The 20,197-nt window shown below is 38.7% G+C and overlaps 1 protein-coding gene across 1 annotated transcript in view; it reads right to left on the bottom strand.

Moving 5' to 3' along the window:
* The window catches only part of SMOC2 (SPARC related modular calcium binding 2), a 130,875-nt gene that overhangs the window by 69,169 nt on the left and 41,509 nt on the right, over nucleotides 1-20,197 (bottom strand). The window contains exons 3-4 of the mRNA XM_070951204.1: nucleotides 5,823-5,929; nucleotides 2,619-2,718 (exon numbers count right to left, since the gene is read on the bottom strand). Of these exons, the coding sequence (XP_070807305.1) occupies nucleotides 2,619-2,718; nucleotides 5,823-5,929 (207 nt within the window). The remainder of the gene's footprint in view (nucleotides 1-2,618; nucleotides 2,719-5,822; nucleotides 5,930-20,197) is intronic.

Below are 20,197 nucleotides of genomic sequence, written 5' to 3' on the forward strand. Positions count from 1 at the left end.
TTATGAACTGTGCAGATCTCAAATTATTTGGGAAATGTTTTTTTATTTAGTATTATTCTTGTTGGTCTTTACCAACAAGATAATATTTATATTAGTAGTTTGTAATCCACAGAAGCTATCATATGGTGGACAAATATAATAATGTTTTCAATCAGTGTCTTATAAATACTGATAACATTATCCAAAGAGCAAATCTGTAAAGGAACCTTTTTGTATTTCAGAACTGAAGCACTATAATGGGAAAACTTTTTTTCTTGAGGAAAGCAAAATATGGACAATTGCCACGTGAATACAAGATGATCCAAAACTATCCTGTTTGGAAACTGTTTTGTCCTCAGCGATTTTTTTTTTTTTTTTGCATTTATAAAAATGCCAATTTTGTACTTAAAAACAGTAATATTGGAAAAGTCAGACATCTACAAAACAGTCAGAATAAAATATAGGTTTACAGGCATTAGTTTGGATTGAAAATCTAAAACTAACTTGGAGAACACTAATCCTCTATTCATATCCAAACATCTCCCACAGAATAATTCTGCTATCATTTTTTATGAATGCACATAATTGACCATAATAAAATTTATGCCAGAATCCCAAATATAGAATTGCAGCCTGAATGTCATACTCAGGTCATTTGAATTTTGCACTGAAGATTTATTAAATTATACTTCTTAAAATAAGGTCAGCAGGAAATTGGTTTATTGTTTTAAAATATACTTATCTATTACTCTGTGACATAAAGTTCATGGCTCCACTAAAATGATAGGAAACCAAACCTCACAGAAACCAAGAAGAAAGTATAATAAATCTAATGTGCTGTGAGGCACCAAAATAGCCAAAATATAAATTAGACCATTGCAAGTTCTCTACTTGGTCTATTTTTGAAAAGTATCCAGATGTTGCAACTGGTGAAAAAAGGGACAGCTAGGTTGCTGATCAGTGGTATGATGCAGGGAACACATACAATTAAAAAGAGCCTTGGTAGTACAGTGGTCTAAGGCACCCTGTTATTAAGCTGGTTATTAAGACCAGCTGCCTGCAATTACTGCAGGTTCGAATCTCGCCAAGGCTCAAGGTTGACTCAGCCTTCCATCCTTTCTAAGGTAGGTAAATTGAGGACCCAGTTGTGGGGGCAATAAGCTGACTTTGTATAAATATACAAAAAGGATGAAGGCTATTGCTGAGCACATTGTAAGCCGCCCTGAGTCTCCAGAGAAGGGCGGCATATAAATCAAATTAAAAAAAAAAATTAGAATTGAAGGTCATCACTGGTTGGAAATCATTAACCAGGCATGTGGTAATGTGCACTTTCAGAACCCCAAATGGCTTAGCAGCTATCTATCTGAAGGTTCACCTCTTACAAATCTGCAGCAGTGGCCCTTCTGATTTCTTTTTTTAATATGAGTGTGTGTGCACGTGCACAAAGGCCCACTTTTCACACATTGTTGATTCCGCTGACTGTCTGGACTAGCCCTATGCAGTTTTCTTGGCACAGTTTTTCTGGAAGTGGTTTGCCCTTGCCTCCTTCCTAAGGCTGAGAGACAGTGACCAGCCCAAGGTCATCCAGCTGGCTTCGTGACTAAGGTGGGACTAGAACTGGTGGTCTCACGGTTTCTAGACTGAGCATCATCTGCTATACCAAACTTGCTGGCTGTCTGGCTGGCTCTCTCCCTCTTTCCCTCCTCTTCTGAGGTTAGAGAGTCATTTACCTGACATTCAACTATGTTGCTCCCAAAGTGGAGAATGCATTCAGCCCTCACTTAATAGAACAGAACAGAACAGAACAGAACAGAACAGAACAGAACAGAACAACAGAGTTGGAAGGGACCTTGGAGGTCTTCTAGTCCACCCCCCTGCTCAGGCAGGAAACCCTATACCATTTCAGACAAATGGTTGTCCAATCTCTTCTTAAAAATGTCCAGTGTTGGAGCATTTGTAACTTCTGGAGGCAAGTTGTTCCAATGATAAATTGTTCTAACTGTCAGGGTATTTCTCCTTAGTTCTAGGTTGCTTCTCTCCTTGATTAGTTTCCACCCATTGCTTCTTGTTCTACCCTCAAGTGCTTTGGAGAATAGCTTGACTCCCTCTTCTTTGTGGCAACCACTGAGATATCAGAACACTGCTATCATGTCACCCCTAGTCCTTCTTTTCATTAAACTAGACATACCCAATTCCAGCAACTGTTCGTAATATGTTTTAGCCTCCAGTCCCCTGATCATCTTTGTTGCTCTTCTCTGCACTCTTTCTAGAGTCTCAACATATTTTTTACATCGTGGCGACCAAAACTGCATGCAGTATTCCAAGTGTGGCCTTACCAAGGCATTATAAAGTGATATTAACACTTCACGTGATCTTGACTCTATCAAGTAAATCATTTTACTTGACAATCTTTTATTTCTTAATTGTTAATTGTTCAGTACACTTTGGAATTATCTCTTTTTGCATTCTACGTTTTATTTGTTGTCAGTAGAATCAACGGAATAGAAAGGTACAATAATAACCAAATACTTAATTTGGCAGGTTAGCTTCTGTATCTGGATACTTTGATTCAGTATATCATGATAGAAAATAAGGAAAAGGAAGAACAGCTTCTGCCACAATAATGCTTATATAGTTACCTGGACAACGTGGAGTTTTATGTGCTACAGCTGTACCACTAATTGGACGACCATTAGGGGTGACACACCAACAGTAGCCTGTGTAACTGTGGCACTGAACCTGTGAAAAAATGTCAAGTATTTGAAACTCGCAGAAAATAATATCTCATATTTCTTGAGAGATAGTGTTGATTTTTTTCCAGTTAGTATCTATATCTGTGGCACTACCCTGTTAAAAAAAAAAAGGAACCATCCTTTCCACACTTTTGCAAAATCCATGTATCATATCAAAATCAATAGGCTCATTTGTTTTTATGGGCTATATTAAATGGTTGTAGCTTGAAACTTGAATGAGAATAGACAAAAGCTGAACCCCGTGATCTGATTGGGGAATAACTAATAATATCTTCAGTGGATATTCAGTAACAACTCATTCAGTCATTTTTTCCCCCCTAACTTGCATGGATAGAAAAATATAATGAGTTGCTTGTTCAACCAGAGTTGAGTGTGTTGAATTTCAATTTCAAATTGAGTCACAACCTTTCGCAAATTAATATAGTATGGTGATGTAATATGAATTAAGCTTGTCCATTTATTTTCGTCAATGTGGGGGAATACCAGTAAAGAAATATTTCTCCAAAAACCTGCCGCTTTAGAGCACTCTTCTCTTATTTCCCTTATTTCCAAAAGCACAAACCAATGGTGGAGTGAGAACTAGTTTGCTTTAGTGTTTATGAAGTTGGACAACGAAATCCCAGACTTTGGTCCACTCCAGACAAAAACAACTCTCTGGATGACTTTGGGACAGCTATTTTCCCTCTCAGCCCTAGGATTCTCAATAGGTTGTTTATATGAGGAGAGAGTGCAACATGTGTTGCGTTGAGCTCATAAATAACAGGAAGAATATAATTACTTTCAATAAATAAATAAATAAATAAATAAATAAATAAATAAATAAATAAATAAATAAATAAATGCCACTGTTCTATCTATATAATCTGCCCAGAAGTACCTTGAGGTAAAATGAATGCCCTATAAATTTTATAAATAAATACTCTACTAAAACTGTCATTGTCATGATCTTTAACTAGGTGAAAAGATGCATCACAGGACCATACATTTTGATTCAAAATACTTCATATGTGCTAACTTACACAATGCATGCAAAAACTAAGACCCATGGCTCCTTGTTCACAAATCACAAGCATCTCTTTCTTGTGTTTGTGCGCTCTATTAAAGTGTGGAGTGGATATTCATCCCAACACTCCATTAATTAAGGAGATCCTTGGAGTTCTCTGTGCTTGATTATTTCCTTGCAAACATTTCATTACGCAATTAGGTAACAACATCAATATTTGTGGTGTGGGGTTTGTTCCCTGTTTACATACATAACTTGCCCTGACAATATTGGTTGTGATTTTCTTGTTGGTACTTACTTGATTATGGTATTGTTTTCTGCTTGATTTTTTTTATCTGATATTTATCCCTGCTTATCTGGGTATAGTCTGCTTTTTACTCCTTCTATTATTTGTTTTGAATGACGTGTAAATGTGATTTGTCTCTATATATCTGTTAGTGGCTGATTTGTCTAAATGCCAAGGTTCCAGGAATTCCCTAATTTTTTGGATGTAGTCTGGTCTAGAATGTTTCCAGAAGAAACTATGGTTGAATCTGTCCATGAGTTGTAAGATTAAGGAGTTTTCATCATGTCTTTTGATTGCAAGTTTGTGTTCATGGATGTGCTTTGCTAATCCTCTGCTTGTCTAGCCTGCAAAGTGGCTGTTACAGGTCTTTCTATTATATGTTGTAGACTCGTGTTTTTCTTCTTTTTGTGTTACTGTGTCTTTGGTTTGATAGAGAACTCATACTAGTTTTTGATAGACAACCCGCACTACCCCAGTGCTCCATTACCAAAATAAAAATCCAACCTCCCACAAGAAGAGCTATGTAAGAACATTATTCAGATGAGTACAAATGTACTTCAGCAACACAGAACAACACAACATAACACAGAAAAAAAAAGAGACCATCTATTTAATATCTTCTAAAAAATGTATATCCATGCAACTTAATTAAAAAGTGCCTGACCACTTAATCCACCACAGCACAACCAACACAAGCTATGAAAAGCATAATACTGTCATACATCAAAAACATCTCAAAAATAACCAATAATTACAATCACACAGCATCACTGGAGAATACAAACAAAATAAAGTCTTCCAAAACAACTTAAAAGACCTAATAGCCCAAGAAAAAAAAATAGGAGTCATCTACAACATACAGTGTAAGGACTGTAACAACTACTATATGGACAGACTGGCAGAAAACTTAACAGGATGCATCCATGAACACTAACTAGCAATCCGAAGATACAATGAAAACTTCTTATTTAGGGATCCTACACTCAAATAAGCAGGGATTAATACCAGCCAAACAATCAAGCAGAAAACAATACCCTAATCAAGGAACTGCCAAGGAGAAAATTACACTCCCATCAATACTGTCAGAACAAACTACTATATATAATTTCACAGTCATTGGCATTGATGATGTTGGATAGTGAAACATCTGTAAGCAAACAACCAAACTCAGAGAATACCAAGGACTCCACAGTTTGTGCTGTAAAATGCTATAAGTAATATGGCTGTGCTGCTTAATAAGCATTCACTTTTAACTAAAATAAATAAGTAATTCAACAGATGGTAACCCAAATTTCAATAACATGTTTGCAACTTTGCATTTAGTAGAGTTTCTTCCATCTACAATGTAATGGAGTTTCTTCCATCTACAATTGAAATGGAGTCTCCAGATTTCTATACATCCTCACAACTTTTTCTGGAGAGTCCTCAAACTTCCAAACTACTTTTTGAGAACAAGCAGGATTCTACTGGGTGGAGGAAAGGAGGAGACAATCAAAAATAGCAGAAATGTACTAACGCAGCATTGGATATCATTGTATATATCTGGCTGAGTTTTTACAACACTTGCAAGAAATGAGACAGGAAACAGGAGACACTTTCACAATACTGCTGGAAGTAGCATGAGATCTTCATCTTAACATCCTTCAGAACTTAGGAATTTAACAGTTAGATATCTTCTTATGAGCTGTTTTTATTTCAGAAACAACACAGAGCACTTTAGAACCAATCAGTGGTCACAAAAAGAGAGTTAAGCACAGAAAGAAATAGATCAAATGAATAATCAAAAATTGTTTCAATCAACCTGGCTGTAAGTCCCATCATCGTTGCATTCTGGGATGAATACTTGCTGGAACTCCTTGCGTGCTTGTTCTTGGGTATATTTCCTCTCTGCCACACATCGTGAAACATCTGAAGAAATGAGATGAAATATTAATCCCTGCGCAAATGGGAATATCACAAAATTTGCCTTTGTTGCAGCCCCAGTTTGCTGTTTATACTGGCTTCCCATGCTTAGTTGAAAGCTATGAATGAACAGAGCTGAAAAATAAAGTGACAGCCACTCACAATATATTTTATTTCCAAGCATGCCCTATTTACCACAAAAGTCATTCTTTAAAAATAAAGGCATCTGTTGAAGCTCCAGTGCTTTATTTGGAAACCTGTCAAGAAAAAAAACCCTGGACCCTGGACAATTAGAAGAATGGTGGGAAGCAAACTCACCCTATCATAGACTCTTGGCAACAAACTCATAATGTTTTCGTAAACTTTAAAATGTGCCTATTGGTTCAGAAACATCTATTGTGAATGTTACTGGAATTAAACACTTTGTTCTAAGTCAAACAAAAACATTTGTTTAAGTACAAAGTAGAGCTCAGAGGACTTTACATTCATGTAACATTCATTTTACATTCTATAATCAATGGATGATTATAGAAACCTGATATGGACGCTGGGCCAAGTTCCTAATTCAATTTCCATGTGTAGCTCAACTTAATTGGTATTCTAAAAACTTGAACTTGTTTTCATAATGTCATCAGAAGAAAGCAGAGGAATAAACACAAAGGAATCTTAAAAAGTTTTGTTTTAGAAGAGCCATTTTCGAAAAGTCCTTAAAAGCGTCCTCAGAGAGCCCTCCTTCCAATTGACTTATTCACATAGGAAACACAGCCCACAAAGATTAACTCTTTCTACAGGGGCACCAATATACCATGAGCAGAAAATGTGACAAAAGTTGCAAAAATTAAAAAAAAAATTCTGGAAAAAAATATGACAGCAATGGCAAAAATAGTAAATCAGTCTCAGGTCTCCAAACACAGAACTCCACACACATAGATTTATTGTTTGGGATCTCATCAATAACTCCAATGGGTAATGCTAACCAAATTACAATTTGGGACTCTCACCCTCTCCCCCCCCCACCCCAAGCTTTCTGGATAAAAAAAGGGGGGGGGATGTGGCATGTGTCATACAGATAAATTGTAGCTGTACTCTTGTTTTATATTTACTTTTGTTAAATCTTTAATTAGATTTCTTTGTAAATCTTATCTATTACAACTTGGGATACGGTTATTAAAAATGATGTTCTCTGGGTTCACACAAATTTTGTTCATTTATGGCTGAAAGCTCAAACATTTTGAAAAATCTAGCCAAAGTACACTTTAAAAGTTAGGGAAAGCATTCAAACCATGACATCTGGAATTTCTTCAATCCTAACACCAAAATTAGCCACACCTGGTGGAACAGTGGTTAGAATGCAATACTGCCGTCTAACTCTGTCCACTGCCAGGAGTTCGATCCTGACCGGCTCAAAGTAGACACAGCCTTCCATCCTTCCAAGGTCGGTTAAATAAAGACCCAGATTGTTGGGGGCAATATGTAAACTCTGTAAACCGCTTAGAGAGGGCTGTAAAGCATTGTGAAGTGGTATATAATTCTAAATGTTATTGCTCTTTTCCCTAGGTGAATTAGGGTTGTTTCTATTTGAGCAAGCTTATGCATACTTTTTGCTCTCTTTTTTTTCTTCTTGGACTTAATCTACGTTTTGGTAAGGCTTTGGTAACAGATCTGACCTAACTTTGTCAAGATCATCATCTAAATGGCTAACATTTTCGGCACTGGGTGCTGAAACTGGAGCACATGTGCGTGTGCCGGAGTGCTGGAACCTGGAAGAGAGCAGCTGGCTGGTGTGCATGCACATGGCGGTCAGCTGCTCTTCCGGCACGCTGGAACCTGGAAGAGCAGCTGGCTGCCGCGCTAAGGCCTGTTATTTCAGAGCTTGTAGCATTGGTCAGTTAGAAAGCTAATTAATACTGAAGTCTAAATTATATTCAGGCACGTCTTCTTGTGCACATAATTCCCTAAAATGCCATCCACATTACTGCCAGTGTAAGGAAATGAAAGGGGCCTATTAACTGAATGAGAAGTAGCAAAGACCAGCTGGTTGGCGCCACATGCGCATGACGGAACCTGGAACAGTAGCTGGCGATGGCGCTGTGCCATAGGTTCGCCATCACAGATCTATAGTCTCTACACTCTCTATTATCAGCAGCATTCTGAGCTCTGGCTCAAAGGAGCATTGGGGGATTTTGGGGAAGATGTTTTTTTTCTCAGGAGTCCCTGGCCTTATCTGGTCCTTTTTAAAACTTGTTATTTCCTTTGCCAGCTTCTCCCACTATACTACACATAATTTATTTCCAATATTTCACTGTGTTGGAAAGAATAAAAATGAACATTGAATGACAAATTTCTGCTATTCAAAAATCTGTGCTTCCTGGTTGCATTAGAAATGCCTCTTGAAATTTGAAAGAGAAAAACATCTCCCAAATGAGGAATCCTTTAGAACACATTCCATAATCGGCTTTGTCTTTGCTGTATATCAGAGAAGTCTTCCATTCACACCAAAACTCTTGCTGTAGTCAATCTATGACTATACTATGGTTGTTAACAGCTAATATTATTTTAAAAATAAAGTGCAATGGTCAGCACAGCTTTTGCACCATATGCCTTAGCCTAAACTCATATGTTTGCTCATGTGCTACTTACAGACATATGGTTTTAATGAAGCAAGTGTTTTAACTGAAAATAAATCTCTCTTTCGGTGGACTTCTGTCTTCATTTTTACTGCAGATGTGGTTTAAATGTCAAAAGGAAAAGCAATCTAAATTCCAACACAGGAGGGTTATGATTATACATTTGCTCAGGAGCAAATTCCACTAAAATGCATTGGGATCTATTCTTCCATAGGATATAAAATGGATTGCACCAAAGATTTAGTGCTGATAGAATTATAAGATGTTATTCTATATGAATTATCACCAAAGGAAGCCAGCTTTCCTCTTTACAGTATGTCTAATATTTAGAGTGTATAAAAATCTAGATGTAACTCCAAGCTCTCTTATATGATTTCTGAAATTGCTAAAACAATACATCTAACAGAATAGAAATACTGGTGTTCTAAAACTAGGATTAGCAAAACATCGACAATGTTTGGTCAATTTAGGCAAATGGTTTTAAAATGCAGGTGTTTATTGACAAAAGAAAAATAAAACAATTTTTAACTGAAAATATTCTCTAATATTGCATTGGATTCAGTTAGATTCTAGGTTCTGAATATGATTCATCATATAAATATAAATGAAGTAAAACACAATGAAATAAAACACAATGAAATAACCAAGTTCTCTTGGTTAAGTTAAACCAGCTGATCCAATAATTATCTAAACCGTATGCCATGATGGCACAGTGGTTAGAATGTAGTATCGTTGGCTAACTCTGCTGACTGTCAGCAGTTCAATCCTGATTGGCTTAAGGTTGACTCAGCTTTCCACCCTTTGAGGTTGGCAAAATGAAAATGCAGATTGTTGGGGGTAACATGCTGACTTTGTAAATCACTTAGAGAGGACTGTAAAGTGCTAGAAAATGATATACAAGTCTAAGTGCTATTCATCAATGCCTAGACAGAATGATATCAAGATGCTGAATTGTGCATTGTGACATTAAGGTATAAGCTTCATCCTTTCAAACATACCTCACAATGTTGCATACAAGTCAATAGTGGATGGAATCTGCATCACAATCTCACAATGCGTTCTTAAGACTGCCAATTTAACAATCAAGAAACTGATAGCTTTTTTAATGCTTCCACTAAAGTCAAAAAATATTCAGCTGCGAATATGATAGCAAGATACTCACTAAGATCACATTAGGGCCATGATGGTGAACCTATGGCATGAGTGCCAGAGGTGGCATGCAGCACCCTCTCTGTGGGCACAGGAGCTATCACCCCAATTCAACTCTGCCGTGCATGTGTGTGCCTCCTGCTGGCCAGCTGGTCTTCAGATCTTTGCCGTGCATGCAGGGGGACATGCAGGGGAGTTGTGCGCACATGTGTGACGACAGGGCACATGCGGAGGGAACATGTGCATGTGTGGGGGCAGGGCATTGCAGGGGGCATGCACGCATGTGCTGGGAATGAAGTGTGTGTGGGGTCCTGTGCGTGCATACATGAGGGCACAGTGGGCAATGCATTTTGGGGGTTCAGGCATGTGCATGCACTTTGGCCACTCGATCCGGAAAAGGTTAGCCATCACTGCATTAGGGTATGCTATATTAACCAGGTGTTCACCTTTTCTTTTTACCTTATAGCTTTGAGTACTGGAAGTCCTTGATTTAAAACCATTCATTTAGTGTCCATTTGAATTGACAATGGCACTGAAAAAAGTGACTTGTGATCACTTTTCACATGACCGTTGCAGCTTCCCCATGGTCACACAATCAAAATTAGGGCACTTGCCAACTGGCATGTATTTATGACGGTTGCACTTTCCTACAGTCATGAGATTATCATTTGTAACCTTCCCAGCCAGCTTCTGACAAGCAAAGACAATGGGGAAGCCAGTTTCACTTCACAATCTTGTGATTCGGATAACAACGGCAATGATTTGCTTAACAATTGTGGCAAATACGGCCATAAAATGGGGCAAAACTCACTTGAAAACTGCCTTGCTTTGCAATGGAAATTTTGGGTTCAGTTGTGGTCAGAAGTCAAGGACTACCTGTATTAGTTTTCAATCTTCCAAGTAGTGTCAATTTTTTTTTTTTTTGTCCTAGTCTGGCTAACAGTGGTTAATCGAGGTTAATACATTTAGGAAAATAAGCCAATTTCAAAGTCACGGTATCTGATGCTTATTTCTCAAAACTGTAATTGTACTTTTTACTTTCTTTTTAATAATATACTCAGCTGACAATAAACTAATCTCACCAATTCTGTACATTGTAAGAATAAAATAAATCCAGCTGCATTGATTTCTTGCTCATAATTTAGCATCAGAATCTTAGGCAGCAGAACGGGTGTAGGGATATGAAATTATAGTTGACTTCTGAACAGATATATGGGTGAGACTATCAAGATTTATTCAGGGGAATGGAAGACTCCCATGTTGTTTTGTTCTTGCACAAACAGGCAAGGAAATCATGTTGTAGCTTAGTTTTATAGGCTAGTTTGATGTTAGATATTTAACCCAGAGAATGTAAAATCAGAAATATGTCTTTTAAACATCCTCATTTAATCACAAGAAAATAACCACATGCTGTGTGACTAAATTAATTTCAGTGGGGCATTGTAAAAATGCTGCATTGTAAAGAAATTCCATAGCATAATCATGTACAAAATTATCCCGTTTGTTCAGCTATTTATTTGATTAATGTCGTATAATCATACGGTATATGACATTAATTTAACAAATCAAAACAACATTTATCATTCAAGAAAAGCTATTTAGAAAATAGTCAATATGGAATGTTTGAAGCAAAATATCTCCTAAGGCAAGACACAGATGCTTAACTGCTCTTGAACCAAACACACAGAATTTATTTAAATCCACAAACCTTTTGAACAGATGGTACTAATCTGAAACATACAATCAGTTCACACAATTTGGACAATTCTGGGTTTCCTGCCTTTCCCTCACCTCCATGGCTCTTTCCCTTCCTCTCTCTTACATCTTCAGAATAATATTACTCAGACTCCCTCGCCTCTATCCTGTGGCTGTTATCTATAAGTAGTAAGACTCTTATAGTTCCTCTCCACATCAAAAACCTGGAAGCTATTAAACTGGTGTTACTTTTTTTTTTTAGAGATGATTACTAGATTTTAAGGATTTTTTTTTTTTTTACAAAGCCACTTGTCTACTAAATTAATTTAAAAATGAAATCCCAACTAACAAATTCAGTGGCTTGAGGGGGGTTAAGATAAGACACATTAAAAAAAAACTTGTTAAATTTACACACTTTTCTGCTTATGTAAGCACTCAAGACAGCTCCAGCCACTTCTGCCAATTAAATTGCTTTCTTCCAACCTAAACCACAATCTGTCAGCTGCTTCCACAATCTGCCATCAGGACAGAAAAAAATATGCCAGCAAAGGAGCAAAAAGAGAGGAGAGAGAGAGAGAGAGTAGTCATGGCTCCTTAGTCCTAGACAAAGCTGTATTTTGCCTTGTTGGGACACAACAGGGACAAGAGGCAGATCACTTTGGGGCCACTGCCACAATCAAAGCCTCCACAGCACATAGCAGAAAGGAAGTACAAGTAGTCCTCAACTTACGACCAAAATTGAGCCCAAATTTTCCATTGCTAAGTGAGACATTTGTTAAGTGAATTTTGCCCCATTTTATGACCTTTCTTGCTACATTTGTTAAGTGAATCCTGGCAGTTGTTAAGTTAGTAACAGGTTGTTAAGTGAATCTGGGTTAACCCATTGACTCTGCTTGTCAGAAGGTTGCAAAAGGTGACCAGATGACCCCGGGACACTGCAACTGTCACAAATGTGAGTCAGTTGCCAAGCATGTGAATGTAAATCATATGACCATGAGGACACTGCAATGGTCATAAGTGTGAAAAATGGTCATAAGTCACTTTTTTTCAGTAAGTTAGGACAATGCATGGTTATTCTGTTTTTCTATTTAGGTAAGGAAATATCTTACCTAAAGATATGGGTAAAGTGCAGGGGTAAAATGCACTTACCTTCGCTACCGGATCTGAAATGAGAACCCGCATGCACCTGCACGCTTGCTACGCTCATACGTGCCTCTTCTGCCCATGTGCAGAGCCTTCTGCACATGGGCAGAGGGTCAAAAACAGGACGTGATGACGTCCTGGCGGGTCATCACGTCCCGTTTTTGACCCTCTGCCCATGTGCAGAAGACTCTGCACATGTGCAGAAGAGGGCGGATCCTCCCGCTGCCAGCCCTACCGGATTGCGCAAGCTGGATAGATCCAGCCGGATTTCACTGCTGGTAAAGTGACATTTAACTTCAGAAGAACCATTTCCCAAACCTAAAGGAATTAAAAGGGAAAAACAAGCAGAAATAGTTCGCTCCAAAATACTTGGAAATAATTCAAAATTACTATGTTAGAGACCCTTGGGCGGGAAGAATACTTTATGTAAAATATCACAAAGACAAAGAAATCACCAAGTGTGGTTAACAAACAAGGTCAAAGTTGTCATCCCCCCCCCCCCAAAAAAGAAGCCCAGATAAAAACATATAGGAACTCTATCAAAGGAAATGAAAGCAAGTGATAAAAAATAAAAAAGCACTTTCAGGAGCACATGAGAAAGATCATTTAGGCAAGTAATAAAGCATTTTTCAAGTATATCTGGAATAGGAAACAGACCACAGAAGCCATTGGGCTGTTAGATGACGAGACAATTAAATGTCTCCTAAAAGAAGAAGAACGAGATAGAAGAAAATCAGAATGAATTATTTGCTTCTGTCTTCACTGTTAAAGACATAAGACAGAGATCTGTGCTTGAGCTGGCTACGGTATTTCAGAGGGAACATCTGATGAACCGAGACAAATAGGTGAAACAAGAGTTAAAAGCAAAATGAGAAGCTAAAGCTAAATAAACCTCTGGATTAAGATGGTATCTACTCAAGAAGTCTTAAATAATTCTTAAACATAAGTTAGCAATTTATTTCTCTGAAAATATGCATCTTCTGTTTATCAACTGCTCCTACACTGGAAAAAAAAAGACTGGGTGGTACCATTTTTTATTTAAGGGCTATGAGTAAAAAACAAAACTATAGGCCAGTTAACTTCATATCTGTTCTAGAGGAAATGGTCAAAAGTATTATTAAAGGGGAAATAAACAAATTCCTAAAAAGTAAGCTTTGTGAAAAAAAAGAACGAAAATGAAATTAAGAAAGTAGGTCTTTTCTCACGATCTATTGGGGCACCTTGTCTGCAACCACACAAACAAGATGTCCCAATAGATATTGCATGCTTGGACTTTCAAAAAGTCTTTGACAATATCTCTGCTAACATCTCCTAAGATCAGTGTAATGGCAAAAAAGACAAAGCCCTCTAATAGTTTAAAAAAAAAAAAAGGAATTGGAATAAATGAAAATTTCTCACACTGGTGAGATTTGTCTGGATCTTCAAAGGATAATTTTTGGAATGGTGCTTTTTAACGTGTATGTAAGTTATCTGGAGTTACAGATGATGAGTAAAGTGGCGATGCTGACTATAACAAATTGTTCAAGCATTCTCTGCAAAGAAGCTGAAGAAACAGTGGACCACCTAGTTAGCCACTGCATGGTAATCCACACAGACAGACTGCAAACTACAGCATGACAAAGTAGCAACAATGGTGCCCTGGGATATTTGCAAAAAATACCATTTATCTGCAAGCTGTCAGCCTTGGAAGCCATATTAAGCCGGAAGCTTCAATGCTGCCATCTCCTCATGTGTGGGAAAATAGGAGGGGGGGATTTAGGAGAGGGGAGTTAGTAGACATAATAACAGTTTTTCATATCAGTCAAGGTCAGGGTGGTGCAGCATCTGGAGGAGGAGTGGTCAAGGGCTGGGCCGAGGCGAAACCGACGGTGATTGGAGCATGTGACCGAAAGGGGAGAAAGGGGTTGGTTTTGGGAGCTTTGTATTAGTGAAGGAAAGCCCGGGTTTTTCAGATTCAGGATTTCCCAGATGTGCCAGTTTACCTATTGCTAGTAAAGAGAACTTTGGAAAATGCCTGCTTCCGTGTCTTTACTGGGAGTCGGGGGTTTTCTGGAACTTTGACACAAGCAAGATCTGGTGAGACCACAAAATAGACAAAGCAATAGAAAATGAAGAAGCTAAAATGCTCTGGGACTTTAGAATTCAAACAGACAAGCACCTGCCCAGTCTTAACAATTGTTGATAAGAAAGACAAAACAGTCTGGATAGTGAACATTGCAATATCTAGAGATAGCAGAAGAGAAGAGACAGAATTGGAGAAAATCATAAAATAGAAAGACCTACATATAAACATAAAATAGGATATAATCTGGGTCTGTCACACTCTGCTAGAGAGAAGTGCCCTGAAGATGGATTCCAGCATGAGTCTGAAAGCTTGGAAGATTAAATATCTGGTCCCAACGACCAACCCAGATAGGATCCTGCAACATTATCCTAGGACACGTATATTTGTCTTCATTCATGAGAAGTAAAACAACTGTGGAAAAAGAAAGTAATGATAGTACCAATAGTCATGGGTGCCTTGGGTGCAATCCCCAAACATCTGGAGTACCACTTGAACACCATCAGCATTGACTAAGTCAATACCGGTCAATTGCAAAGAACTTCTTTACTTGTAACAACTTACATCCTCCAAGGATATATTTAACACATAAAACAACATCTGTCCATCACATGTCCTTGGGGAGGGCTCGATAGATTGATAAAAATGCCAGTTCCAGTCTAAATATCTGGCTGATTATATGACCAACCATACTAAATGCATAGTTTCTGGAATTTGTACCCTTATTCTGATAAGGATTTTAGCTTCTCCCACATCCCAGTCACTCTGCTAAGCCACTGAAAGCAAAAGAAAGCCAGAATACTCTTTTCCTTCTGAATAAATGAAGAAAGGATTTTCTCTTGAAGAGTTGATCTGGTAGGATTCAAAATGTGCTTTCCCGGGGGGAGGGGCTGGGAGTTCCAAAAAGCATTGATTATAAGAGTAGGATATAGGAACTTCTGCTTGAGATACCCTGGGGACCAATCAGCTATGCAAGCCCATGTTCCATTAGATCCATAAAATCCATTGACCTACAAAGAGAAAAAAAGCTCATAATAATTATTATTAACAAATAAAGGATGTTCCAAAGTCTAATCCCTTCTGCAATATCTATTATATGTTAGCACTTCATCAAAGCCAGCCTTGAAAACTGAAAGTCTCCTCAATATAATTTAGGAATCTGCTAACTGTGCAGAAAGGCTAAACTGGATTCTTGCTATTTCCATTCATTGGACAGGAGAAGGAGCTACAGTAGATATTAATGTTGCTGCCTTGACCACTCAGCAGAAAAAGAAATCTGTTTTATCTCCATTAGACACGTCTGTTATAAATACTGTTCACAATCGAGACAAGATCCAGTAAGCTGGTAGTGATTGCAGATGTGCGATTTGAAGATGCTTGAGGTGTAAGCTGAAGAGATGCCATTCAGGGACTAAAACCTTTCATCTCAATTCATTACTAACAGCTGGGGGACTCAGTCAGCAGATGGAGTGGGGTGGGGGAAATTTCTTGTGATTTCCTATGAAGGAGAATATCTCACACACATCCAAATTCTTTCAAGAATCCTCATAGCGACAGGCTTAGCATTCGGTGTTGGCATAGACAAATAGCTACTGGTGCCTCCAACACTGAGTCATCCCAATCACCATCACTGAGGGGAAGCAACAATCATTCACCTCACCACATAGCACATAGCACATACCACTGGCAGGCAGCTTTGAGAGCTGAGCTGAACCAGCACACTCATCACTAGTCATGATTAATTGCCAAACCGAATTCAATGGGCCTGATCATGAAAAGGCTGAACACAAATTCCATCCAGAATTCCAGAGAAAGCAAATTTGATATTTGGGGATGGGAAGGAAGGCATTCAGAAGAAATTCCAGGAGCTATTCTGTCCATCGCCAGAAGAAAATCTGTGGGGTGGTGATTTGTGTTGTGTTTAGTTAATGCTGTTTTTTGAGGTGGCTGAAAGATCCCTTCTACATTTCTGTTTAATGTTTATAAATCCTGTCACATTTATAGCAGCACCAGACTGTTTGAAGAATACCTTATTCTTAGAACATTTGAGAACTTATTTCCAATTTGTCTTCGTGATGGGTAGTTTTTTTTATTATTGGAGGGGCAGTGTTTGCCTGTGCCACTATTGTTACTTTTGATTATATGTCTTTATATCACTTGGAAGCCTCCCTGTTTGCCCACATCTCTTTCTCTGAAAAAGTCCAATGAGGTGAATTTCTTCATGATGTCTTCCCCTTGGAACTGAATCAAAGAGTAGGAAGCTGAGGAGAGCACAAAGCATTGATCTCTACAACGATAGACATATCCCTTGTTCTTTTTGTTCCTTACGAAATACCCTGTTTCCCCCCAAAATAAGACATCCCCTGATAATAAGCCCAATTGGGCTTTTGAACGCATGGCAATAAGCGCTTATTTCAGGGTTCAAAAAAATATAAGACAGGGTCTTATTTTTGGGGAAACACGGTAGAATAAATTTTTTAAAGCATATAATTTTATCTAAATTCAAAACTAGAAATTTCAAAAGGAAACTATGTATATCAAACTGATTTATAGTTGACAGGGAAAAAGTGCAGGACAAATTTTTGACATGACCTCATCTTCGTTTTCTCTCACCAAATCTAATGTCAACTCACAGAGCTTCCCTAACCTGCTCCTAACCTGCTCAGTCAGAACCCTGACATCTGGCACTTTTGCTCATTTTGCTCATTTCACAACTAGTACATCAGGGAGCACAGAATTTATCCACTAGAAAAAAGATTTTCTTCACCTTTATCCAGTGGTGAAATCCAAACCAGTTTGCTATGGGTTTGCTGGCCGTGCATGCACACTGTGCGCCAAATGTGCGCTTTGGTGCGCATGCAGCATACCAAATGCACGCTGTGTGCATGCATGCATGTTCCGTAGGCACCACTATGGTGCACGATTTAGCTTCACTAGAAAACAGGATTTCCTGCTTTCTAGCAAAGCTAAAGCCCGCTGCACAGCTGATCATTGGAAATACCGGTTCAGAGGAACCGGTAGCTTTTTTTAACTACTGGTTTGCCTGAACTGGTAGCTTTTTTTAAGTACCAGTTTGCCTGAACCGGTAGGGTTTTTTTTTTTACTACTGGTTCACATGAACCAGTAGTTTTTATCACTACCAGTTTGCACGAACTAGAGCGAACCGGTAGCATTTCACCTCTGCTTTTATCATATAATAAGAAAGACCTTCAATTGGTGAAATGTGCTGCAATCTTTGAGGTTCTGAAACCAGCACAACTCGGCTGGAAAAGGCATGTTTGACTGGTCTCCAATAAGTTTCAAGTAACAGAGTCTTCAAAACTTAAGGTTACCAAAATCTGGAAAAATAATAGGAAAGGAATTATTAATAACACCAGACATTTGAAGGAAAAAAAGAGCATTGGAAGAATATCTGAAGGACAGTGAAGAACAGAAAGAAAGCAGAGAGACCTAACTGGGATAGAAGAAGGACCAAATGAAGAACAGAAAAAGAGGCAAGGATTACATGGTTAACACACATACACAGAAGAAGGAGAAGGAGGAGGAGGAGGAGGAGGAGGAGGAGGAGGAGGAGGAGGAGGAGGAGGAGGAGGAGAAGAAGAAGAAGAAGAAGAAGAAGAAGAAGAAGAAGAAGAAGAAGAAGAAGAAGAAGAAGAAGAAGAAGAAGAAGAAGAAGAAGAACTACTACTAAGCAGATAACAACAAGCCTTAACAAAGGCTAAGAGAAAAGCTGAACAAAGAGACAGAGATGGTAATTCTGGATGCACAAGACAAAACCTTAAGAACAAATGCATACAAAGCCAGAATTGAGGGTTGGGGAAAGTGTTGAAAAATGAGGCAGTGGTGTGGATGGAAAATTACAAAGATGCTGTAAATAGCATGGTGGGCATGGCCTAATTGGCCTCCTGCACCACGGCAGGGGGTGGGGTGTTTTTGCCCTCCCCGGTCTCTGGAGGCTTTCCTTGAGCCTCCAGGAGGGCCAAAACATCCGGCCTTCCCGAACTTCCAGTAGGCCCATTTTGCACCCTCCCTGAGCCTCCGCATGCGCCCTGCACTTCCCTGCATTCATAACAGGCCCCGTGGGGACTCCTGAAAGGGGAGGGAAAGGGGGGTGGGACCAGCCAGGAGTGTGATTTGGGGGTTCTCTGAACTGCACAAAATGTTAGCTAGAGGTTCTCCCAAACCCCTACGAACCCCCAGCAGCCCATCCCTGAGAGCACTCCCATATCATGTAGTCAAAACTGTGCTAGGCTTAACACATCCACCAAACTCCAGAAAGGACTGAAAAATTTGACCCATCACTAGAAGTTCAGAGTGAAAGAAAGCGGGGGGGGGGGAGGGGAGGAAAAGGAAGTGTTTTATACTATGGTCCCTGAAAACACACACACACACACACACACACACACACACACACACACACACACATCATTGGACTTACAATGCAACTAAATTATTTGTGTTGTTTTCAGCACTGCTTTATATGAGACAATCCTAAAAGTTCTTTATGGTCAAAAGTCAACCTTTTCTAACTTGCTGTTATCCAAAGGTGTTGGATCTCAACTCTTATAATCTCACAAAAATACACTGTAGCTAAGAACATGGGCACCAGGCTGGGCAAAACTGCTTTGTGGTTGTTAAAAGATCTTCTTTGTATTATCACAGAAAATAACAGGAGTTTGGATTTCAAAGCTCAGTGAGGATTTTTATCGCTGCTGAGCATAGACAAAGGTAGAGCCAATTAGACAATCAAAAAAAAAAAAAGCATTATAGAATGCTTTATTTAAGCCAGAGCAAGGATGAGACAGAATGTCTCTTTAAAGAATTCTTGGTGCTTTAGAGGCTTTTTGAAGCTAAGAGAGATGAGGAATGCACAGTGCACAAAACTGTCTCTCAAAGATGTCTCTGTGTGGTCTTTCTCTCTGTTTCTTTCTGAATAAAGTGTAAGTGAAGGTAAACCTCTGTGATCGCTGGTATTTATGTATAAAGAAGGATGGTATTGTGCTGAAAATCAAACCCTGCAGTTAAGCTGGGAAACTTCTCAACTTTTTCCTTGGGCAAACAATACAGTAGTTCAGCTCCTATTAGCACCAAAGTATCCGTCAGATTAACCAAAAACAAAGCACAATCACAAATATAGTAAACAGTAAAAGAGTTGGAAGGGACCTTGGAGGTCATCTAGTCCAGCCCCCCCCCCCGCTCACGCAGGAGACCTGTACTAGGGATTCAAACCGCTAAACTGCTGACCTTTCTAATTGGTGTGCTCAGTGTCTTAGCCACTGAGCCACCTAGTCAGGCTTATCTGGATATTCAACAAAATATGTACATAGGAATATCAATAGATACTCAACAAAAATGTACAAAGGAATTGATAGCTGTACTATGATTTCAAACATTTTGCCAATATGTAAATAAGTTATTTAGAAATATTTCTGTTCTGGTTCGTTGCTTCTACTCCAACCTTTTTCATTATTCTTTGTTTACACACACTTTACAGAGAGTTAAGTGGGTATTACAGTGCTGCCCAAACATTACAAACAGGCCAGTATTTTTTATGCCCTATTCCTCCAATCTCTATTTTGTGTTACAGGTAGTCCTTGC

Source organism: Pituophis catenifer, unplaced genomic scaffold (assembly GCF_029215685.1).
Source record: "Pituophis catenifer annectens isolate HBS135680 unplaced genomic scaffold, rPitCat1.0.hap2 SCAF_1, whole genome shotgun sequence".
In the NCBI taxonomy this organism is placed as follows: Eukaryota; Metazoa; Chordata; class Lepidosauria; order Squamata; family Colubridae; genus Pituophis; species Pituophis catenifer.